The 25,523-nt window shown below is 43.6% G+C and overlaps 1 protein-coding gene across 2 annotated transcripts in view; it reads left to right on the top strand.

Moving 5' to 3' along the window:
* MAP4K3 (mitogen-activated protein kinase kinase kinase kinase 3) overlaps nucleotides 1-25,523 on the top strand; it is an 831,592-nt gene that overhangs the window by 558,257 nt on the left and 247,812 nt on the right. For both annotated transcript variants that reach the window (XM_040350750.1, XM_040350751.1), the window contains one exon: nucleotides 18,285-18,447. In XM_040350750.1, coding sequence (XP_040206684.1) covers nucleotides 18,285-18,447 — 163 coding nt within the window. The remainder of the gene's footprint in view (nucleotides 1-18,284; nucleotides 18,448-25,523) is intronic.

A 25,523-nucleotide genomic window follows, 5' to 3' on the forward strand; every position in this document is an offset into this window, starting at 1 on the left:
CAGATCTGGCCTTTATGGAAGAGTGGCAAGAAAAAAGCCATTTCTTAAAGATATCTATAAAAAGTGTCATTTAAAGTTTGCCACAAGCCACCTGGGAGACACACCAAACATGTGGAAGAAGGTGCTCTGGTCAGATGAAACCAAAATCTAACTTTTTGGCAACAATGCAAAACGTTATGTTTGGCGTAAAAGCAACACAGCTCATCACCCTGAACACACCATCCCCACTGTCAAACATGGTGGTGGCAGCATCATGGTTTGGGCCTGCTTTTCTTCAGCAGGGACAGGGAAGATGGTTAAAATTGATGGGAAGATGGATGGAGCCAAATACAGGACCATTCTGGAAGAAAACCTGATGGAGTCTGCAAAAGACCTGAGACTGGGACGGAGATTTGTCTTCCAACAAGATAATGATACAAAACATAAAGCAAAATCTACAATGGAATGGTTCACAAATAAACATATCCAGGTGTTAGAATGGCCAAGTCAAAGTCCAGACCTGAATCCAATCGTGAATCTGTGGAAAGAACTGAAAACTGGTGTTCACAAACGCTCTCCATCCAACCTCACTGAGCTCGAGCTGTTTTGCAAGGAGGAATGGGCAAAAATGTCAGTCTCTCGATGTGCAAAACTGATAGAGACATACCCCAAGCAACTTACAGCTGTAATCGCAGCAAATGGTGGCGCTACAAAGTATTAACTTAAGGGGGCTGAATAATTTTGCACGCCCAATTTTTCTGTTTTTTATTTGTTAAAAAAGTTTGAAATATCCAATAAATTTCGTTCCACTTCATGATTGTGTCCCACTTGTTGTTGATTCTTAAAAAAAAAAAAATTACAGCTTTATATCTTTATGTTTGAAGCCTGAAATGTGGCAAAAGGTTGCAAAGTTCAAGGGGGCCGAATACTTTCGCAAGGCACTGTATTAATATCGACTCTTGCAAGAGGTAGATAAGACGTGCATTCTGCCAGATAGTATGCAGGAGGCAATAATTATAGTACTATTAAAGCCGGGAAAGGATAGGCTCTTGTTGGACTTGTATCGTCCGATCTCCTTGTTAAATGCGGACGTTAAGCTCCTGGCCAAAATTTTGGCCACAAGGTTATCGTGGGTAATTGACAAACTGGTACATCTGGACCAGTCTGTTTTTATACCCAATCGTTCTATGGCGGATAATATTAGGCGATTATATATGAATATACAGGTGTGGGTGGACAACCGGGAGGAAGGGCCATTCTGTCACTGGATGCCGCAAAGGCGTTCGATAGTGTGGAGTGGCCCTACCTCCTAGAGATAATGGCAAGATTCGGACTGGGGAATAAGTTTATAGAATGGGTAAAGGTATAGTGACTGCGACATTTTGGCGGACACATCGGACACTTTTGACATTTTGGGACCATTGTCATTTTTACAGCGAACAGTGCTCTAAAAATGCACTGGTTACTGTAAAAATGGCAGTGAAGGGGTTAACTAGGAGGGGGCGCTGTAGGGGTTAAGTGTGCTCTAAGGGAGTGTTCTTAGTGTGGGGGGCATGGCTGTGCGTGTGACGTCACTGATTGTCGCTCCCTATGACAGGGAAACAGACGATCAGTGACAGCCACACTAGAAAGCACGGGGAGAGGTTTGTTTACACTTACCTCTCCCCATTCTTCCTTTCTATGACCCGATCGCGGGACACCGGCGGCGATCAGATCCGCTGTTCCCGCGGTGATGGTCACGGAGAAAAGGACCGGGTCCCACGGATGGGATCTTAAAGGGGACGTACACGTACGCCCTTGTGCCCAGCCGTGCCATTTTGTCGACGTATATCATCATGCGGCAGTCCTCAAGTGGTTAATGGCAGACCAGCAATTGCATACTGTTTTACCTGAGAAACCGCACTTTAAATATAGGCGGGCACCCACCCTGAGAGATATTATAGCCAAAATGTACCAGATCCTCCAAAAAACTAAAATGTTTTCACCTTCTTTCATGGAAAAGGTTTTTATACATGCAGGAGGTGTTTTGCATGTAAAAATACCAACTTAAATGGCCAAAAATGTTTTAAATGTATCCACATATACACAAAAGGAGTATGAAATAAAATATTTCATCTCGTGCAGAACAGAAGGGGTTGTGTATATTTTACAATGCTCTTGTTCTCTGAAACACATAGGGAGGACTAAACGTCCTATGTGGAAACGTATTCGTGAGCACATACAAAATATAAAAACCGGCTTCCCTAAACACAGTGTATTCCGCCATTTTGCCATAATAGAGACCCGACGCTTCTTAAATTTTGGGCAATAGACAAATATAAATCGCACTGGAGAGGAAGTAATAAAGTCAGAGAACTTGGTAAATGCAAATCCAGATGGATATATGAAATGGGTACGCTCACCCCTCGTGGGTTGAATATTGGTTTTGATTTAAATAGTTTTATCTCAGATTTTTAATGATTATCAATTCCATTCATTTAATCAGTGTTTTTAGTATATTGTATAGATAATATGGGCTCTTTACATTTGAGGCAATATTTTAGTTTGGCCACTAGATGGAGCCCGTTTTTAGAGGTTCCGTCTATATATATATATATATATATATATATGAGTCTCTGGCCAGGTTCCTTAATATAGTTATTACTATTTTACATATTGTAATATTGCATATTAAATATTATACTTTTGTTATATTATATTTGTGCTATCTGTGCGCATTGGCATGATGATGCAACTTACTCCCAACGTCACTATGACAACTCGATGCGACGGCCTGCTATATAAGGATATGATACTTGTCACAAGGCATACCTTGAAAAAGTCACGTGACTAGCGACATAGTGCATAGGGGAGGAGCCTAGTGACGAGACCTAGGAGACTGAGGAGCTCTACGTTATATCTGATCATACTTAATGCGCTGTATTCCATCTGACCGAATGTGAGTTATTTTACACACTTCAGCTTCAGAAGTCAGTTCTAGCATATTGTGTTATGTTTTATTTTCCTTGATTCTATTGAGATCCATGTTTGAAGCAATCCTGGAACTTTTAAAAAAGCACCTATAATCTCTATCAATCAGCTTGTGAGAACAGCATTGTTTGATAAACAGCAGGAACCACTTGCAGTGATTACTTCACACCAGACAAGCTCATTCTCACCAGCTTTATGGACATTTTTCTATTCTGTTAATCTCTTTGATGTTATGAGTATTGGTTCACTCATTAGTGCACTAATTATTGCATATGATTATTTGGATTTTATCACATTACGTTTGTATTAATTGTGAATTTTATTTAGTGGGTTGATTTTAGCGCAACTTCACATTTACTAATCATTAATAAATAACTCTTCTCTTTTCCTTAAAATCTTAACTTACATTACCCTCTACAATGTAGGGTGTTTTCATTAAAAACACCTTTAAACTCACTTTATCCTTTCCACAATGTAGGATGTTTTCATTAAAACTCTCCCTCTCCTTACAAAACCCCCAGCACCCTTAACATCATCTTTTGCAACCTTGAAAATTCTATTATTTTTTACCTTCAAATAGTCATCAAAACATGTATTTAAACAATTACACTTCTTGCAAGCAAATTTTGCAATTATAACCTATAATTCTATACAAATATTAGTAAAGGGGAGACCTCATATAACTCATATACTATTGTCCTTTTACTGTATAAAGTTCATTCTCTTTATATACTGTATATCTGTTTTATTAGTTCGAGGTATTTGTTGACACTCAGAATATAAATATCTGTTCCTACCCCAGAATGCACCAGTGGCTCTGATAACTCAAGCAAAAAATCTTTTTCTTGTTTAACCCTTAAGATATCCCTTTGAATTATTTGGTTACGATTTATCTATATGGTATTTAAATTGTTAAGTTTAAACCGCATAGCCAAAACCCCTTTGTCCCATATGCGCCACAGCAACAACATTTTCTTAATTTCTTTAGTAGTGATGACCGAAATTTTCCCCATGCTTTTTTTATTCTTTAACCCCTTCAATACAGGGCTTTTATAACCACCTCCATACCGGGCCTATTCTGGCGCTTCTCTCCTACATGTACAAATCATCATCTTTCTTTTGTTAGAAAATTACTCAGAACCCCCAAACATTATATTTTTTTAGCAGACACCCTAGGGAATAAAATGGCGGTCATTGCATTTCTTGCACGGTATTTGGGCAATAATTTTTCAAATGCCTTTTTTTTGGGGAAAAAAAAATGCTTTCATGAATTGAAAAATAACAAAACAGTTAAGTTAGCCCAATTTTTTTGTAAAATATGAAAGATGATATTACGCCGAGTAAATAGATACCTAACATGTCATGCTTTAAAATTGCGCACACTTATGGAATGGCGCCAAAATGTGTTACTTAAAAATCTCCATAGGCAACGCTTTCAAAAATTTTACAGGTTACCAGTTTAGAGTTACAGAGGAGGTCTAGTGCTAGAATTGTTGCACAATCTCTAATGCACACGGCAATACCTCACATATGTGGTTTGAGCAACGTGTACATACGTGGTTGGGACTTGCGTGTGCGTTCGCTTCTGTAAACATCCCTTGTAATGGGAGTAGTGTGTGACAGGTCCTCTTTAAGGAGAGATGCGGGGTCAATAAGACCCCGCATCTCTCCTCCAGGCTGAAAAGCATGAGATCGTGATTTTTTTTCACAGATCTCATGCTTACTAGCCGCAATTGCGGCTTTGTTTACTTCCAGGGTATGCGGGCGTGACGTCATCACATCGCGCCCGAGCCTCCGACAGTCATAGAGATGACTGGTGACCATCTGGTCACCAGTCATCTCTATGCTTCCTATCCGGCGCAGGCCGCTCCTTTCTCCGGGCCCCGATGGCACGGAAGAGCCCGGAGAAGCACCGGATGGCGGTGGGAGGGGGGTTGTCCCCTCCCGCCGCCTATAAGAAGGATCAATCGGCGGAACCTCTCTATGATCATTCTTATGGTGCGCAGGATTGCCGCCGGAACACAATGATATCTGAATGATGCCTCTTGCTGCATGGGAGATCCCCTTTGTGGACGTCATATAACTATGTGCGGTATTGAAGTGGTTAAAGGAAATTTTGCAGATTATATGACATGCATACAAAAGTACTTGCCACTCTCACGATATTTGGGTGTGAGCAAGGGAAATATTTTTTTTTTTACTTTGTCCCTATTTCTGACAAAAAATCCCTACCTGCTCGAGCATCTTTCTTTTCCCACAGGCACCAAGCTACTAATGGGCATGTACACTTTTCCTCAGTGTTCCCAAAACGCTTAAAGCCAACACCAAACCGTATGCAAATCTACCAACTAGTAATCACAAATTATGCCACCAGTGAAGTAATACTAATTTGTACACACTTCAAGTATTTCCAAAACACCGGACTTGAGGCGTTTATCCTACAAGGGTGGGCAACCCAGGTGAAACTTGGGAATTACCCAATTCTTTCACCAAAGCGGCCTGCACCCTCCCCTACAAAAATACGCAAGGAAAAAAATCTAAATCTAAAATCTAGTTCACTATCAAATGTAATCTATATTAAAAAATATTATCTACAGTTGTGCTCAAAAGTTTACATACCATGGCAGAATTTTCTGATTTCTTGGCCATTTTTCAGAGAATATGAATGTTAACACAGAAACATTTCTTTCACTCATGGTTAGTGTTAGGCTGAAGCCATTTATTATCAATCAACTGTGATTACTCTTTTTAAATCATAATAGCAAAAGAAACTACCCAAATGACCCTGATCAAAGGTTTACATACCCTGGTGATTTTGGCCTGATAACATGCACACTAGTGGACACAAAGGGGTTTAAATGGCTATTAAAGGTAACCATCCTCACCTGTGATCTGTTTGTTTGTAATTAGTGTGTGTATAAAAGGTCAATCAGTTTCTGGACTCCTGATAGACCCTTGCATTGTTCATCCAGTGCTGCACTGACTTTCTGGATTCTGAGTCATGGGGAAAGAAAGAATTACATAGTTACACAGTTAGTCAGGTTGAAAAAAGTCCATCAAGTTCAACCATAAGAAATAAAATAATAATAGTATCGTACAATTACATATACACAGTTCTATACCCACAGTTGATCCAGGGGAAGGCAAAAAAAAAACAGCAAAGCATGATCCAATTTGCTACAGCAGGGGAAAAAATTCCTTCCTGATCCCCCATGAGGCAATCGGATATTCTCCGGATCAACTTTACCTATAAATGTTAGTAGCCAGTTATATTATGTACATTTAGGAAAGTATCCAGGCTTTTCTTAAAGCACTTTACTGAGATGGCCAGAACCACCTCTGCAGGGAGTCTATTCCACATTTTCACATGTCTTACTGTAAAGAAACCTTTCGATATTTGGAGGTGAAATCTCTTTTCCTCTAGACGTAAAGCGTGCCCCCTTGTCCTCAGTGTTGATCGTAAAGTGAATAACTCAACACCAAGTTCACTATATGGACCCCTTATATATTTGTACATGTTGATTATATCTCCCCTTAATCTCCTCTTCTCAAGAGAATAAATTCAGTTCCTCTAATCTTTCCTCTTAGCTGAGCTCCTCCATGCCTCTTATCAGTTTGGTTGCCCTTCTCTGCACTTTCTCCAGTTCCCCAATACCCTTCTTGAGAACTGGAGCCCAAAACTGAACTGCATATTCCAGATGAGGTCTTACTTATGATTTGTACAGGGGCAAAATTATATCTCTGTCTCTGGAGTCCATACCTCTCTTAATACAAGAAAGGACTTTGCTCGCTTTGGAAAATGCAGCTTGGCATTGCATTTTATTATTGAGCTTATGATCTACCAAAACCCCAGATCCTTTTACACTATGGATCCCTCCAGTTGTACTCCTCCTAGTATGTATGATGCATGCATATTCTTAGCCCCCAAGTGCATAACTTTACATTGCATAACTTTACATTTATCAACATTAAACCTCATCTGCCACTTAGTCGCCCAATTACACAGAGCATTGAGCTTGTAAATTGGTGACATCCTGTAATTTTCAAAGGATCTGCAGGAGAAGATAGTTTTACTGTATAAAACAGCAAAAGGGATATAAAAAGATTTCCAAGTAATTGAAATTGACAGTCGGTAGTGTTCAAACTCTAATCAAGAAGTGGAAAATGAGGGGTTCTGTTGAAACCAAACCACGGACAGGTAGAACAACTAAAATTTCAGCCACAACTGCCTGGAAAATAGTTTGGGATGCAAAGAAAAACCCACAAATAAATTCAGGTGAAATACAGGACTCTCTGAAAACATGTGGTGTGACTGTTTCAAGATGCACAATAAGGAGGCACTTGAAGAAAGATGGGCTGCATGGTCGAGTCACCAGAAGAAAAACATTACTATGTAAATGCCACAAAGTATCCCACCAAACAGCACATAGACGAGCCTCAAACCTGAAGCAAAGTCATTTGGAGTGATGAGACCAAAATGTAGCTTTGTGGCCACAACCATAAACGCTACATTTCGAGAGTCAACAAGGCCTATGATGAAAGGTACGGAGGTGGATCTGACTTTCGATCAGGGTAATTTGGGTAGTTTCTGTTTCCATTATGATTTAAACACAGTTGATAATGGCTTCTGCCAAACACTAACCACGAGTGAAAGAAAAGTTTTCATGTTATCATTCATATTCTCTGAAAAATCGTCAATAATTTATAAATTCTGCCAGGATATGTAAACTTTTGAGCACAACTGTAATTACCTGAGTATTTCAAATTTTTACACCACTGAAAGGTGAAATTTCATCTTTAATCACTAGTCCTGACTATTATCTACTTATCTAATTATAATTACCTTATCGCCTGATTCCGTTGCTTTCATGCCCAAATATATTTCTATGCATAGGAAACCATGTATATGAATAATTCACACAGCAAAGTTGCTTCATACACTGTTCGGTTTTATTATCCCAGACAGGGTGTTAAGTATGGATAAAAGATGGGCGTTACCAACCATCTTCCGTGAATAAGGGGTACATATCCAAATGACACATTTCCTTTTAACATACTTTCAACCAATCAGTCATTTAGTCTTTCTCATTATAACAATATAAGTATGTCTCTTTATATCATGTCACATTATATTATGTCACCCAGACAGATATAATTGCAGACCATCGTATGACACACATGTAACTTCCCACATGTAAAAAAAATCCTTCTCAGTTTAGGCCAATATGTATTCTGCTACATATTTTTGGTAAAAAAATCCCAATTGGTGTATATTGATTGGTTTGCGCAAAAGTTATCGCATCCAAAAAATACAGGATAGGTTTATGGCATTTTTATTATTATTATTATTATTTTCCTAGTAATCAGTGCTATAAAAAATGCAATGATTACTGTATAAATTACACTGGCATGGAAGGGGTTAACACCAGGGGCGATTAAAGGGTTAAATGTTCTCTAGGGAGGTGCTTTATAACTGTAGGGGGAGTGGACTGACAGGGAGTAGAGAGAGTGCTGTTCCCAATCACTAGGAACAGACAATCTCACTTCTACTCCTACTTCCCTGACAGAACAGGGATCTGCTTTGTTTACACTGGCAGATCCCTATTCTGCCTCTCTGTGGAGCAATTGCGAGTGGGCGGCGGAAAATCGAGTCCGCCGGACCCCGCTGATTGCTTACCCCGCTAGCGAGTGCCCACAGATCGCCGTGTATGCGTCTGACGTACAATGGTGGCAATTCGTGCAGGAGCGCCAATCTGTTGAGTACAACTGCGGCGGCTAGTAGGGAACCGGTTAAGCAACAGACGGCATGGATTCAAGACAGAAGTTGTCAAACCTGTTTTTCTTTTTATAAGGAGGTAAGTAAAACCTTGGTAGAGGGGTAGCTGTGGACGTAGTATACTTGGATTTTGCAAAGCATTAGACACAACTCCCCACACACGGCTAATGTGTAAGGTAAAGTCTACAGGCTTGGAAAGATCAGTTTGTAAACGGATAGAAAACTGGCTAAAAGACAGAATTCAGAGAGTAGTGGTTAATGATTCTTACTCTGAATGCTCTAAAGTTATTAGTGATGTACCCCAAGATTCAGTGCAGGGACCTTTACTTTTTAATATCTTTATAAATGATATTGGGTCCTTACAGGAGAAGGATCTGGGTATTTTGGTAGCTCATAAGCTTAATGATTGCATGCAATGCCAAGCTGTGGTTTCCAAAGCAAGCTAAGCCCTTTCTTGTATTGAGCGGTATGGACTCCAGAGAGAGAAATAATTTTGCCCCTGTACAAATCATTAGTAAGACCTCATCTGGAATATGCAGTTCAGTTTTGGGCACCAGTTCTCAAAAAGGATATCGGGAAACTGGAGAAAGTGCAGAGAAGGGCAACCAAACTGATAAGAGGCATGGAGGAGCTCAGCTAGGAAAGATTAGAGCAATGGAATCTATTCCCTCTTGGGAAGAGGAGATTAAGGGGGGATATGATCGACATGTACAAATACATAAGTGGTCCATATAGTGAACATAGTGTTGAGTTATTTACTTTAAGGTCATCACAGAGGACAAAGGGGGCACTCTCTAGGTCTAGAAGAAAAAAGATTTCATCTCCAAATACGGAAAGGTTTTTTTTACAGTAAGAGCTGTGAAAATGTGGAATAGACTTCCTTTCAGAGGTGGTTGTGGCAAGCTCACTAGATTGTTTTAAAAAAGGAGTGGATTATTTCCTAAATGTACAGAATTTAACTGGGTACTAACATTTATAGGTAAAGTTGATACAGGGAAAATCGGATTGCCTCTCGGGGGATCAGAAAGTAATTGCCTTCCTCTGGATCAACTGTGGGTATAGGTTTGTGTATATGGGATTGTTTTGTTTTTTTTTTGGTTGGACTAGATTGACTTGTGTGTTTTTCAGCCTAACTATGTAACCATGTCATTGGACTGAGCAATCACGTGGTAAAGGGCCACTGCGATTGGCCCTTTACCCCCGATCCATGATAACCAAGTGATCATGGACAATTCCAAATGTGCACCCCGGGGGGGTGAGTGAAAAGCTCGAGCAAGGGAGGCCATCATATGACGGCCTCTCAGAACTAGCTGGCCACGCTGTAGTTGTCATTTCAGCTATAGATCGGTCGACATGTGGTTAATACTACTATTGGATACGTTTCCCCAGCTTTACTGATGGAATTTGACAAATAGCAACAATTAGGCTTTGCATCATTTTCTAGTCAAAAACAATTGTGGCTTCTGTCCTATATTAGACCCTAAATCATTGGGTCTCTCATCTGACATTTGAACCCTATAAAAAACAACTGGGGGATCCTTTGGGATTTACAACCAAAACATTTGGAGTTTTGTCTGGGATCTGAACCCCCCAAAGAAAATACCAATAGGACACATCTTTGCCCAAACAGAATAACCCTGGGGGGGGGGGGGCTCTCACGTTGCCCCTCTCCTGTGTCCTACCTCTTAGAAAGAGACTCCCACTATCACTGTTTACCAAAAGATAAAATCATTCCCATAATTACTTGAATAGGGGCCTATATTTATTGTGATCAAATTGGCTTTATCTTTATTAGAATAAACAAATAATCTGTATGACGTGTTTTGCTTGTATCTTGTCAAGTGTACTTTTTTGCAATTTTTTTTATTAACCACTTAAGACCTGGACCAAATGCAGCAAAAGGACCTGGCCCCTTTTTGAGATTCGGCACTGCGTCGTTTTAACTGACAATTGTGCGGTCGTGTGACGTCGCTCCCAAACAAAATTGGCGTCCTTTTTTCCCTCAAATTTGATCACCTCTGCGGTTTTTATTATTTGCGCTATAAACAAAAATAGAGCGACAATTTTTAAAAAAAAATCAATATTTTGTACTTTTTGCTATAATAAATATCCCCAAAAAATATATAAAAAAAAAATAATTTTTTTCCCTTAGTTTAGGCCGATACATTTTCTTACATATTTTTGGTAAAAAAAAAACGCAATAAGCGTTTATTGATTGGTTTGCGCAAATTTTATAGCGTTTACAAAATAGGGGATAGTTTTATGGCATTTTTATTAATAATTTTTTTTTTTTTACTATTAATGGCGTCGATCAGCGATTTTTTTCGTGACTGCGACATTATGGCGGACCCATCGGACACCTTTGACACATTTTTGGGACCATTGTCGTTTTCATAGCGAAAAGTGCTATAAAAATGCACTGGTTACTGTGAAGATGACAGTGGCAGTGAAGGGGTTAACCAGGAGGGCGTAGGGGTTAACTGTGATCTAAGGGAGTGTTCTTACTGAGGGGGGGTGTGGCTGTGCGTGTAACGTCACTGATCGTCGTTCCCTAACACAGGGAACAGACGATCACTGATAGCCACACTAGGAAGAACGGGAAATGTTTGTTTACACTTACCTCTCCCCGTTCTTCCGATCTGTGACCCGATCGTGGGACACCGGGGGCGGTCAGGTCCCGAGGCCGCGGTCACGGAGGACAAGACCGGGTCGCGAGCGTGCCGCCAGCGCATGCTCGCGACCCACGGCTGGGCATATTAAAGGGGACATTCCTGTGCTAAGAAGAAAGTGTTAACCAGATCCATACCCCGGGCCGATATCAAAAGCCTAAGATGGGTGGTACCCAGGCCTCGTTTAAAGAAGAAACAAGGTTTGTCTGTAATGTCTCTCTGCGGGGGTCTGGGCTCTGGGATCCAGACTTTGGTGTACTAATGCAACTGTGGCACTAAAAGTTTCTGGCAGAGTCTTCTACAGGTCCACGTATGAGGTTTCTCTTGATAAACCTGAGGGTTGGCACTACTTGCCCGCCGTGATTGGGTGAAAGCTGGAACGACTACTTAGTAGCTTTCCTGCGGCGTGGATAAGGTACGAGAGGATAATTTATTTTAATATTATCTTCTGTGAGTAGGATGTCTTTCCTGGTTTTCACCACTGGTGGGAGTAAGTGCATACCTGGTGTATTCTTAAATCCAGGACAAGCTTAGTGAAGTCGGTCAATTAAAACGCCACTCACCTCCTCCACTGCAGACTCTGCCACAAACGCATACAGGGGTCCCCCAATGATCTCTCCCACCCTTCTCCTTTTCGCTCTGGGTGCCACAATGACAGTCGGCATGCACGTCAGGAGTGTGCTTTCTGCTGTCTAATGGGGAGAGGAGGAGGGCCGTGGTTGCTAGTGCCCGTGCGCAGACACGGCGCACCTGTGTGCAGGCGCCAAGAGGCTTTTTTAAAGCCCAGCACGCCAGAAGCCTTCTGGAAGTGGCATGGACACAGAGCTGTGGGCTGTAAGCATCCCTGTGGATTGAACCAGGCAAACCTAATACTCCTACTTGGCATCAGGTTGTGCAGTGAGCTGATATATGTGTATTGTAAGACTATATCACAACAGTGATTGCATTTTATTTTGTGGATAGTACCTTTGCTTTACAGTAAGGACTATGTCCCTGAGAAGAGGTACAAGGGCTAGTAAAAGAGGCATCAGAAAATCCCTGCTTATGGCTAAGGATTATGAGCTTGCCTGCAGTTTACCATGCCCCTCTGTCAGTCTGAGAGCAGCCTCACAGGATGAACCCCTGTCTGGTTCTGCAGCTTCTCTTATGGCAGCTCCCGTATACGTCACTGAGGACGCTTTTAAAGTTGCTTTGGATGGCTTAGAAGGAAGGATTGCTACTATAATCGCAACCTCCTTAAAAGATAGCAGAAAAATGGGTAGATCCCCTTCATCTGCTCTGGCTCTCTCATCAGATGAGCATTCTGAGGGTTAAAAATCCCTCTCTGGAGATGAGGATTAATTGCAGTCTGAGAACTTCTGCTACCTCTCGCTAAAGATGCAGGTGCAATATTTATGCAGAGATGGTGCGTGCCACTTACAAATTGCCTCCTGTTGAAGCTTTTATGTCCTCTGTGTTCTCTTTGGGATCTCGGAAATCCCCACAGGCTGTATGCTCCTTTTCAGTTCATCTCTTGCTGGATAAACTGATGTATGATGACTGGGTTCACCCAGATAAACTGTTGCTCCTCCTAAGCAGTTTTCCTTTATCCTATGGAGGAAGGTTTCACTAAGAAATGGGGGGTACCTGCTATAATGCAGCTATTTCTTGTGCAAACAAAAGCCTGACCTGTCCTATAGACAATGCTCAGGGCTTTAAGGATCCAACTGATAAAAAGCTGGAATCCCTATTGAAAACCTGCTCCTCTATGGCTGGTGCTGTAGTGCAACCTGCAGTTGCAGCAATTGGTATGTCAGTTCCTCAAGGAACAAATGAAGCAGATGATTAACCTCCTCCCTACAGAGGAGATTGAGGTTTATGAGGACCTTCCTAAGGCCTTGTGTTTTGCGATTGATGCGATTATGGACTCTGTTCAGCAAGCATCCCGCTTGAATCTCCTGCAGGTACACATGCGCAGGTCCCTTTGGTTAAAACAATATGAGGCCGAGGTTTCTTTCAAAAGATACTTGGCGGTGTTCCCCTTTTGAGGGGGGGATGCCTGTTTGGGGATGACTTGGATAAATACATCCAAAACATTACCGGATTCAAATCTACTCTGTTGCCGGTTAAAAAAGAAGAGTAAACGTCCTTCATTTAAGCGTTCTCTTTCCCCAGCCCCTGGAGCCTCAGTTTCCAGGCAGTGGCGACGACCTCCCCAGTGTAACACTAGGGGAAACGCCCAGAGCCAAGGGCAGAAAAGAACTTTGGTTTCAAAATCTAAGCAGAACCCCAAGACCTCCCTATGAAGGGATGCCCCCGCTCGGCCGAGTGGGGGGGAAGGCTGCTGCAATTTGCAAACGCCTGGCGGGACGAAGTTCAGGACAAGTGAGTCATCTCCACAGTGTCCTCAGGCTACAAGCTGGAATTCAGAGAGCTTCCACCACCCCGTTTTCTGAGATCAAGAATTGCCAAAGATCCAGAAGAAAGAAGGCTTTTGTTATTGGCCTTGGAATGCCTGTTGTCCCAAGGGTTAATCATGGAGTGAGCCTGAGAGGATCAGGGATCAGGGTTCTACTCAAACCTTTTCAATGGGGTTGTCGGACCTATCCTAGATCTGAAAAGCCTGAATCAGTTTCTGAACATTCGCTCCTTTCGCATTGGTGTCTGTCCATTCACTTGTTTCCACCCTTCAGGGAGGAGAAATTCCTGGCATCAATAGGCATCAGAGATGCATATCTACATGTGCCAATATTCCCCGCTCACCAAAGATTTCTAAGGTTTGCTGTGAATCAGTGCCACTTTCATTAAAAAATATGTGTTATCAGAGGAAAAAACTTAATAAAACATTAACAGCGCTTTTAAGTCACTAGCGTGACTTATGAGTTCAAAGGAATCTCATAACCTTAAATGAGATGATAAAAGAGCTCTCAGAGTCAAAACATTTGTTTGGCAGCTCCTATCAGTCTCTTTATATAGATAGCTCGGTCAAAAAGCTGTATGTGTGATGAAGTGTCCATTCACATATTGCTGCCAAAGCAGGAATTGTAGATGAAAAACTTCTCAAAGCACTACAGGACTGTATGCTTCACACTGATATCTTCCCCCTCTAGGTAATGTACTCACCACATATTAGGTGAAAGACAGCATAAGAAATCCTGGATCTCTGCTTGTTTCCTCAAAACTCTGGATGGATGTCAGCTGTGATGGGATCCTGGTGTGGAATCACTCTTGCTACAATTTATCTCTCTGCAGTTGTAAAGAGGTGTTTCCTTTCCCTGTTGTGTTTGTTTCATCCTTTTCCTGCTGATCTGTGAATGGGCCTTTCAGTTTGTGGCTCTTTCTTTCGGGCTGGCTACGGCACCTCGAGTGTTCACAAAAATACTGTCCCCAGCCCTGGCAAGGCTAAGGGCACGGGGCATAGCAGTAACAGCCTATCTGGATGATCTATTGATCATAGATCAGTCCGCTGCACGCTTGGGCCACAATGTGCACAGCACAGTGGAATATTTAGAGTACTTAGGGGGTCCTCAATCTGGAAAGATCCTCCTTGCAGCCTCAAAGAAGGCTGGAGTATTTGGGCATGATTATAGACACATCCCAAAGCAAGGTTTTACTTCACAAGCCAAAGGCAAAAGCCATAGGAGACTTGGTCCGAGTGATAAAGGCAAAGAAAAGGCCTTTCATCCGTCTATGCATGAGATTATTGGGAAAGATGGAAGCCTCATGTCCCTTACGCCCAGTTTCACTCAAGGCCGTTACAGGGCAGAATTCTGTCTGCTTGGAACAAATATGTTCAGGCCCTGGACCTTCCTATGATCTTATCTCCAAAGGTTTGCCAGAGCCACAATTGGTGGTTGCTTCCCCAAAATCTGTAAAAAGGAAATTCCTTCACTCCGGTTACCTGGAAATTGGTAACCACAGACGCCAGCCTTCTTGGCCGGGGGGGCAGTTCTGGAAGAGGCATCTGCCCAGGGGAAGTGGTCCGGAGTAGAAAAGCTCCTCCCCATCAACATTTTGAAGAATCGGCAATTCATCTGGCCCTCAGAGACTGGTCTTACAGACTGCAGGGTTGGCCTGTTCGGATTCAGTCCGACAATGCTACAGCCGTGGCCTATATAAATCACCAAGGTTGCACCAGAAGTCTGGATGCACAAAGAGAGGTGAAAAACATCCTGGCCTGGGCAGAAAGGCATATTCCTCGCCTATCTGCGGTCTTCATTCCAGGGGTAGGAAGTTGGCAGGTGGATTTTTTAAGCCGCCAGTGGCTGAGTCCAGGAGAATTGCCCGACATATTTCAAATCTTATGCCAGAAATGGGGTACCCCAGATGTGGACCTGTTGGCTTCCAGGTTCAACACAAAGCTGGACAACTTTGTGTCAAGAACAAGAGATCCCTGTGCTCAAGGGTCAGAGGCCCTGACAATCTCGTGGGATTGCTTTTCTCTGATTTATGTGTTCCCTCCAGTTCTGCTTCCCCCTTGATTCCTTCACCCCGGCTTGGCTCAGGGGACCCTGGTACGCAGAAATCGTAAGGATGGCAGTGGGAAGACCTTGGGTTCTCCCACTACGCTCGGACCTACTATCGCAGGGTCCAATATTCCATCCTGCCTTACAAAGTCTAAATTTGACGGTTTGGCTGTTGAGACCCACATTCTGAGAAAACGTGGGCTCTCAGGTCCAGTCCTATCCACTCTGGTTAATGCTAGGAAGCAGGCCTCCAGGCTCGTCTACTACAGAATCTGGAAGGCATATGTTTCCTGGTGAGAACCCAGAAGGTGGCATCATAGGATTCTTGCCTTTCTTCAGTTGGGCTTAAATATGAAGTTGGCCTTGAGCACTATCAAGGGCCAAATCCCGGCCTTGTCCGTATTCTTTCAAAAACCGCTTGCCTCTCATTCCCTGGTCCGGGCCTTAGTTCAGGGATGACAGGGTGGTGCTGCGTCCTCACACGACTTTCTTACCGTTTTTTTTTTTTGCAGATCTGCGTAAGAAGAAAGTCTACACTCTCTAGCTGTTGTAAGAGCAGTGAAAGTTTATCTGCAAGCTACGGCTCAGATACAAAAGACTGATTGTCTATTTATTCTGCCACAGGGCCCAAGGAAGGGCCAGGCAGGATCGAAATCTACTATTGCATGTTGGATTCGACAAGTCATTATTCAGGCCTATGGTTTAGAAAAGAAGATTCCTCCTTTTCAGGTGAAAGAGCACTCGACTAGAGCAGTTGGTGCTTCATGGGCAGTGCATCCCCAGGCCTCCATGGCTCAGATCTGTAAGGCTGCTACTTGGTCTTCTGTCCATACATTTACTAAGTTCTACCAGGTAGATGTGAGAGGGTACGAGGATGCTGCCTTTGGGCGTAGTGTACTGCAGGCAGCAGTATAAATCCTCTGGCAGTCTTGTTTTCTGATCTGTGTCTCCCTCCCCTCAAGTTTAGCATTGCTATGGGACATCCCATTAAGTAATTAAGGCTCTGTGTCCTGTGATGTATGAGCAAGAAAATATGTTTTTTTTTAATACAGCTTACCTGTAAAAATCCTTTTCTTGGGAATACATCACGGGACACAGAGATCCCGCCCCTCTTCGGAGTTAAACGTGGGACACTTATTGCTTTGCTACAAAACTGAGGTACTCTCCATTTGGGAGGGGTTATATAGGGGAGGAACTCAATTCTATTTGGGTTGCCCAGTGTCCATAACCCATTTAGTAATTAAGGCTCTGTGTCCCGTGGTGTATTCCCAAGAAAAGGATTTTACAGGTAAGTTGTATTTAAAAATCCTATTATTTATTACAGGTACTAATATAACAGTCAACATATGCAGCGCTTTACATATATATTGCACATTCACATCAGTCCCTACCCTCAAGGAGCTTACAAACTAAGGTCCCTAACTCGTATACATACACCGGGGCCAATTTTGACAGGATTCAATTAACCTATCAGCATGTCTTTGGTGTGTGTAAAAATAAACCAGCGTACCCAGAGGAAACCCTCGCAGGAACAGGGAGAACATGCCAACTCCAGACAGGTAGTGTTGTGGTTGGAATTTGAACCAGCGACCCTAGTGTTGCTATGCAGATGTGCTAACCACTTAGATGCTGTGCTGGGTTAAAGAATATACTAACACCGATGGGTTTTTATTTATCAATATTTAACAATCAGTATATTCTAAGAATACCTGATGTACCAATTGCATACATTATTGGTAAGGTTGAATAAAGCAACCAGTTCATCCTGTGTGGTACAATACTAAAATCCTGGTGTAGTGTGGGTGTGTATGTGAGTTAGTCGATAATAATTAACATATCCCTGTATATTGCTCTTGTTAGAATGTCCATCTAAAGCCCTGTACACACGATCGGTTTGTCTGATGAAAACGGACCGATGGACCATTTTCATCGGACAAACCGATCGTGTGTGGGCCCCATCGGTTTGTTTTCCATCGGTGAAAAAAAATAGAACATGTTTTAAATTTTTCCTATGGATAAAAAACCGATAGAAAAAAAACGATCGTCTGTGTGGAACTCCATCGCAGAAAAATCCACGCATGCTCAGAATCAAGTCGACACATGCTCAGGAGCATTGAACTTAATTTTTCTCAGCACGTTGTAGTGTTTTACGTCACCGCGTTGGACACAGTCGGATTCATGAATGATGGTGTGTAGGCAAGACTGATGAAAGTCAGCTTCATCGGATATCCGACGAAAAAATCCATCGGATTAGATTCCATCAGATATCCGATCGTGTGTACAGGGCATAATAGTTTTTTTTTTTTTAACTATCGACACTCTGCACTAACACCACCACTTTATCTAGGTGACAGCTCACCAATAACAGTAATCTATTTTATATATTTTACTTTTTTTTGCCATGGTGTTTCATTATTATAATACTTTTTCATTTTGTTTTCACAGCCTAAATCTATATTTATACCACAAGAATCTAGTGCTTCTGAAGATGACAACCAAGGAACAATAAAGAGATGTCCCATTTCAGAGACCCCAGCACGACCAGCTTCTTATGTACCTCCTAGACCACCACCTCCCCGATTGCCTCCCCATAAGACAAGTATTTTAGGTACCGGTAATTATAAAATGTAAAACAATAAAATACATTTTGTTGTCACAAAATTGTGGAAAATATTTTACTGTAAAAATCCAATTTTTTGGCAATAAAATTACATAAACCCCCAGAACATTATATATTTTCTAAAAGCAGAGGCTCTGTAGAATAAAAAAGTGATTGTTGCAAATTTTTGTTTTACGTGATATATGCACAACTTTATTAAACGCAAATTATTCGGCAAAAATATAATAAAATGACCTATAGTGCAAAGCCATGCCATAAAAATACCAATTTTGGTTCAAATATAAAAGATGAGGTTGCATCGAGTAAATAGATGCCTAACATTCCATGTTTTAAAAGTGTGTGTGCCCGCAATAATGCCAAAAGCTATGGTGCCCAAAAATCACTAGAGGTGATGCTTTAAAAGCCATTACAGCTCCTCAATTTAGAGCTAACTAGGTTCTAGAATTATTGTTCTCACTCTGACGTTCGCAGTGATATGTAAAATGTGTGGTTTACATACATGTACGCACCCTGAGCATGTGTTAGCGCAGGGGTTTTAGCAATTTTTTTTTTTTTTCATTATTATTATTATATTTTTATTATTTAATTTTTTTTTTTAATATGATTGCTATCACAAGGGGTTAATAAACCCCTATGTGATAGCATTGAGCAGGTGACGGGTTACTCTTTTTTGGAGACATTAGGGGTCTAATAGACCCTAATGTTACCCCTGCCCTTCACACCATCTAACCAAGCACAGTTTTGCTTGGTTAGATTTGTCTCCTGGCTGTACTGGCCAGGAAAGTATGCATATGAAACCGGAAGTGACATCACTTCAGGTTTTATTGTTTGCATGTGAGATCGAGGCATGGATTTGCCTTGGTCTCACTGCAGTTTCTTTCCCCTTGCTGGTTCTTTTGTTCCCAGGCATCAGTAAGCACAGGACAGCCCTGAAAGCACGGTAAAGGGGGGGGGGCACTGCACGCCATCAGCTTGTTATCAAAGGTTCACTCTTTGGACGTACATAGTACGCCCAAAGACCTGAACTGGGGGGGGCATGTCCAAGATGGCCACCGGAGCAGACGTGCAGTAATGGAGCTCCCGCTCAATCTCCGGCATTTGGCCCTGTTTCCCTGCAGGCAGATGTTCCTGAAAGTCCTACAAAGTCACCCCCAGTCCTGCTTCGCAGAGCTCCCGTCCCGCTACCAATATGGCGTCCCAAACTGAGGAGACTGACTCCGATCCTGCAGACAGGGAGCAGTCCAACTTTGAGGCAAGCTATCAATGCCTGTCAGACGACTCTCACGGGCAAATTTGAGCATGTGCAGCTGAATAACAGTCTCATCCGCAGGGACATGGACAGCTTCCGTTCCCGCCTCACTGAGCTGGAGCGCCGCGTGGCGGATACAGAGGACACAGTGCGGGAACACACACAGCCTCATTCCGCACGCTGCACACCCAAAATCAAAACCCTGGAAACCCGCGCGGAAGATGCAGAGAACCGGAATAGGAGGAATAACCTCTGCATAGTGGGGCTGCCTGAGGGAGCTGACCCCACGGCCTTCACAGAACACCTGCTGCGCACCCTTCTCCCCACTGCAGCTTTTTCCCAGTTCTTTGTGGTCGAAAGGGTGCATAGAATGCCTGCTGCAGTGTTGTTATGGCTTTGTTGACTATTTTGTCTTGGAATGTTCGAGGCCTGAATTCCAAGATTAAAAGGTCCCTAGTATTTAATTATTTGAAGAAATATAACCCTCGTATTTGCATACTTCAGGAGAACCATTTGTTGGGGAGCAGAACGCTGGCACTCCGGAAGCCCTGGGTGGGGTCCTACTACCACTCGACCTACTCCACTTATTCTAGGGGTGTCAGCGTCCTGGTTCACAAGTCACTTGAGTTCACCCTCTTGGATCTCCACCTTGACTTGGAGGGGAGATATGTGGCTCTTCATGCAATGTGTGATAGACTGGAACTTTTGATTGTTGGCATCTGTAACGGTCATCACCGTTTACGACCTTCCATCAACTACGACAGCTCATCTGACACACAGACAAACCAGCAGGCATCCCATTTCCCAGAATAACGAGACTTGCTACATGTTCTCTGGTTTCAAAATGAAGACAACTTTAATGGTTCACTCTCAGCTTTTATACCGTTTTCAAGGCACATGAACAATCAAACTCTCCACCCACACCCTGGGGGGCTTCAATACACCTTCAGATGGCTAATTGCTAAACATTCTAGACATCTCAGCGCCGGGCTATAATTATCATGACCTAATCACTGCACATTCCTTCATTAACAGAATTCACACAAAGCAGCATCACACAATGAGAGGTCTTTCAGAAGCAGACTCAATTAGCATGTCACTAGCCAGGGCTAATCATAGAAATGAGTCACTATTGACTGGTTGGGTCACAATTAACCAACAACTTGCAATATCTCAAGATCCTGCAATATGAACTATCAGTGATGTCCCTTGTCCTGTAATTTAGGATATAATTTCTCAGTCACCCTATGGCCCTATCGGACATAAGGTGACCCTAGACATAAGACTCCTTGGTGACGCCGGTACAGGAGTACCCCTCATCCTTACAAAGTCTCTGTTTGTCCCGTGTCATTCCGTTACAGCATCTATATCCCCCCCCCAGCCACAGTTGATGTGCTCAGGAAGCCCACCCAGCTCATGGCGCAGTACCTGTCGGCTGGGGTGGTTCTCGCAGGGGACTTTAATATGACCCCCAATCTGGTTATGGACCAACTTAATGCGGGACCCCTTGGGGACTCCCCCCTGTCCCATTTGGTGGGAAATTATGGGTTTAATGATGTCTGGCGGATGAGGCACCCGGACAAGAAACAGTATACCTGTCACTCGGCCACATATGCCTCCTTCTCCAGAATTGATTTGCTCTATACCACTGACTCCCTGCTCTCCCAAATTCAGGAGGTGGAGATCCTGCCATGCGGCATATCAGATCATGCACCCCTTCTACTTATTCTGCAAACAGACTCGCCGGCTGGGTCTGCATTGTGGCGACTCTCTGGGTTTTGGGTCACTGATGAGCGGTTGATCCCTTTGGTTGAAGTGGAGCTGGGAGAATACTGGTCACATAATGAGGGCATGGTTCCCTCACCGGTTCTATGGGATGCCTTTAAGGCGTACACTAGGGGGCAATATAAAATTGCGATTGGATAGGTTAGGAAGGACACGACTCTTGCACTGGAGCAGGCTGAAGGGAAGGTCCTCCTGCTTGAGGAATGGTATGTGAGTACTAAGGATGCTTTGACTTATAAAGCTATGCTGTCCCTCCACAGGGAAATTTCCCTGCTGTGGGTTGAGACCACTAAGAAACAACTGCTCTCTCAATCGCAAAGAATATTTGAGCAGGGGAAGAGGACAGGTAGGTTGCTGGAATGGCTATCTCGGGAACACTCCTCCACGTCACACATTGTCCGTATTAGGGATGACAAGGGGGAGTTACACTCTGACCCCCTGGGTATCAATGCTCAATTTGCCAGGTATTATGAGCATCTTTATACTTCTAGAGCAGATTTTACCACAGACAGCCTACACCACTTCTTGGATCGAATAGATTTTCAACAATTCTCAGCTGAGGCCCGCACCATATTAGCTGCTCCAATCACAATCAAGGAGGTGCAGGTAGCAATAGCCGCACTTCAGTCGGCCAAAACTCCAGGTCCTGACGGACTTCCAGCCAAATTCTACAAAGCTAATAGTGAGCTCCTTGCCCCCAAGTTCCATTGACTGCTTCTGACTATGTTGGAGGAGGGCTGTCTTCCTCCCTCTATGGCCAAGGCGGTTATTGTGGTTATACCAAAACCCAATAAAGACCCTACGTCCTGTGCTTCATATCGTCCCATCTCGCTACTAAATGTAGACGCTAAAATAACCACGAAGATCCTCTCAACCAGACTCAACTCAGTCATTCTTTCCCTAATACATGGCGACCAGACTGGATTCATGCCGGGCAGGGTACTGACACCAATTTACGCCGGCTGTATACAAACGTGTCTTGAGTGGGGAAGGTGGATTCTCCGGGTGTCGTGGCCTCCCTAGATGCCGAAAAGGCCTTCGACTCTGTGGAGTGGGAATTTTTGTGGCAGGTCCTTGAGTGTTTCAATTTTGGCCCCAGGTTCGTCTTCTGGGTTAAATTACTGTATATAAACCCCCTCTGCGAGAGTCCGCACAAATGGCATGCTTTCCCCCTCCTTTACTTTAGGTAGAGGTACTAGACAGGGGTGTCCACTATTTCCGGGGCAATTTGCCCTAGCTATGGAACCCCTTACTTAGGGCATCCACAGCTGTTGGAGGGATAGCAGTGGGTCCGCTGACTGAGAAGCTTTCACTTTATGCAGACGATGCATTGTTGTGTCTTCCGGAAGCATCTGCCTCTTTGACGTAGGCCCTGGAGATCATTGACCATTATGGATCCTTCTCAGGTATTCGGATCAACTGGAACAGATCGATTCTGTTTTCCCTATCCCAGACCTCACCCCCCCCCCCCTTGACCCGCAGATTCCACTAACCTTGGTTTCCAAATTTAGGTACCTAGGGATTGAGGTCCAAAGGGACCACTCTCTCTACCTGACAGACATTGTGTATCCGATCCATCAACAATTATCCACTAAGTTTCAAGCCTGGAGATCTCTCCCCTTGTCACCTGTGGGGAGGATCAATCTCCTTAAAATGACATTCCTCCCTAAATTCCTTTATGTGTTTCGCAATACTCCTGTCCCCATCCCCAACTCCTTTTTTAAGAAGCTGGACCAGGCGGTAAACACGTCCGTATAGGGAGGACTGGCCCCCAGGGTGGCCCCGGGCCACCCTGCAGCTCCCTCTTTCAATGGGGGGTTTGGCACTCCCCTGCTTTAAATTTTATTATTGGGCAGCGGTGGTTGTGACTGTCCCCTGGTGGTTTTCTCAGCCACGGTCTAACCCAGCGGTTAACTTGGCGGCAGCTATACTTGGAGCCTACTCAGCACTGAGCAACTTGGTGTTCCGAGGACCTAAACACATCCTGATGTGACGACCCCTATGCGGACAACCGTTAGAGTTTGGGAACAGTTTTCAGCGAAACTCGGCAGTCCCAATACTATCTCCTCGCACACACCACTATGGGGCAATCCCAGGCTGGTTCACCTGTAGACAGTCCCTGACCCGGCATTATGGGCTAGATATGAGATCAAGGTACTGCGCCAAGTTATGTCCGGGGGTAGAATCCTTCCCTATGATATGCTGAAAAACACTTTTCAACTGCCCTTGAAGATGTTCTTCCGCTACCTACAACTGCGACATGTGGTACAGGCCCAATTCCCTGAGGGAGTCAAGCTGCGGTCACACGGGGTGGAGACATTTCTGACTTCCAGAGTTGTGGATCGTGTTCTCTCCTCTCTGTATCTTAGGTTGTCTTGTGGGGGGCCGGGTGAAGGGACCAAACTGTATGACAAGTGGAGGGAGGATCTCCCTGCCCTTGCTGCCGATGATTGGGAGGAAGGAATCCAGCAATATATTCCCCTGATGGTCTCAGCAAGGGATAGGTACATCCCACTCAAATTTATACACAGAGCGTATTTTATGCCTTTGAGACTCTCTAGAACAGTGGTTCTCAACCTTTCTAGTGCCGTGACCCCTTCATAAAATTTCCCAAGTTGTGGGGACCCATAACAGTAAAATTATTTTCGTAGCGTGGATTGTCAGCACCCAAGTAATTTGCTCCCCTAACCCACTCCTACAACATTAAAACCCCTTATTGTACACTTTAGGATGTACCACTCTTTATCTTTGTTCTCCTTTCTTTCCCTTTTATCCCTCTCTATCCTAATTTCTTTTTTTCCCCCCATCCCTCACTCTAGCCATCTTTCTTGTTTTCTCTCTCTTATTCTTTCTCTACCTTTTTCTTTGTTCCTCCCCCTCTTTTCCTCTCCCTTCCATGTATTCTCTATTTTTGTTCCTTCTCTTACTCCTTGGTGGGAATGGGATAAGTGGATTAGGTGCTTTTGATCAAGGTCATCTGCTGATCTGAGAACTGTAGTGACGACTTTTAATAGCAACTATAATCACAGGTAGCGTTACTCACTGTGTCTCCGACTTTGTGGTGTCTTGTAGCAGTGACACTTATGCCAAAATCAGGAGATAGGGTCTCCTCCAGCCCCTCCCACTTCACATTCCTCACTTGTCAGCTGACCTCTAGTCTCTGCCCCCAGCCATGCCATGAACTGAATGGGCAGCTGCTAAGAGGACGAGTTGGCGGCCGCAGGCTCCAGGGAGAGCGGTGCGGCCTTCAAGAACAGCCCATGATCCGGTGACCCCTGGCAAATCATCATTCGACCCCCAGGTTGAGAATCACTGCTCTAGAATATACCTGTCCCAAACAGATAGATGTCCCAAATGTACTACTGACCTGGGTACCTTTTTACACGTTGTCTGGTCGTGTCCTATTATTCAACAATTCTGGGAGGAGGCAGTAGACGTTATTAACTCAGTGGGCAATTTGCATATAGACCTGAACCCAATTATACTGCTTCTGGGGGTTTGTGATAATGTTTGTGATAATGTCATATCTAACACACAAAAGGCTGTTTGTATTTTACGCCTCTTTCAATGCTAGAAAGGCCATCCTACTTAAATGGAAGCAGCCCGAGCCTCCAACAGTCTTCCAATGGAGGGCCCTGTTGGACGCCATGCTACCCCTGTATAAGCTTACATATATGAACCGTAAATGTCCCAAGAAGTTTGAGAAGATCTGGGGTGCATTTACCAAGAACCGAGACCTATAGGCCCAGACAATGCCCCTGCGGTGCTCCTGCTGCCTCTTGTCCCCTCATTCCCCCTCCCCCTACGTATTCCCTCCTCTACTTTCCCTTTTTCCCTCCCCCCCCTCTCCCTTTTCCTTCTCCTTCCTTTTCTCCTCTTCGTTGCTCCTCCTGAATCTTCTGTTTGGTTTTCTTGAAACTCCACTCACTTCCTAGTTTAGGCCACGAGCTATGGGTACTTATGGATAGGTGATGTCACCCGAACCTAATGAGTGAAATGGTGTGTTCTTTGATTCGGTGTAACGGTATGA

Source organism: Rana temporaria, chromosome 4, assembly GCF_905171775.1.
Source record: "Rana temporaria chromosome 4, aRanTem1.1, whole genome shotgun sequence".
NCBI classification, from domain to species: Eukaryota; Metazoa; Chordata; class Amphibia; order Anura; family Ranidae; genus Rana; species Rana temporaria.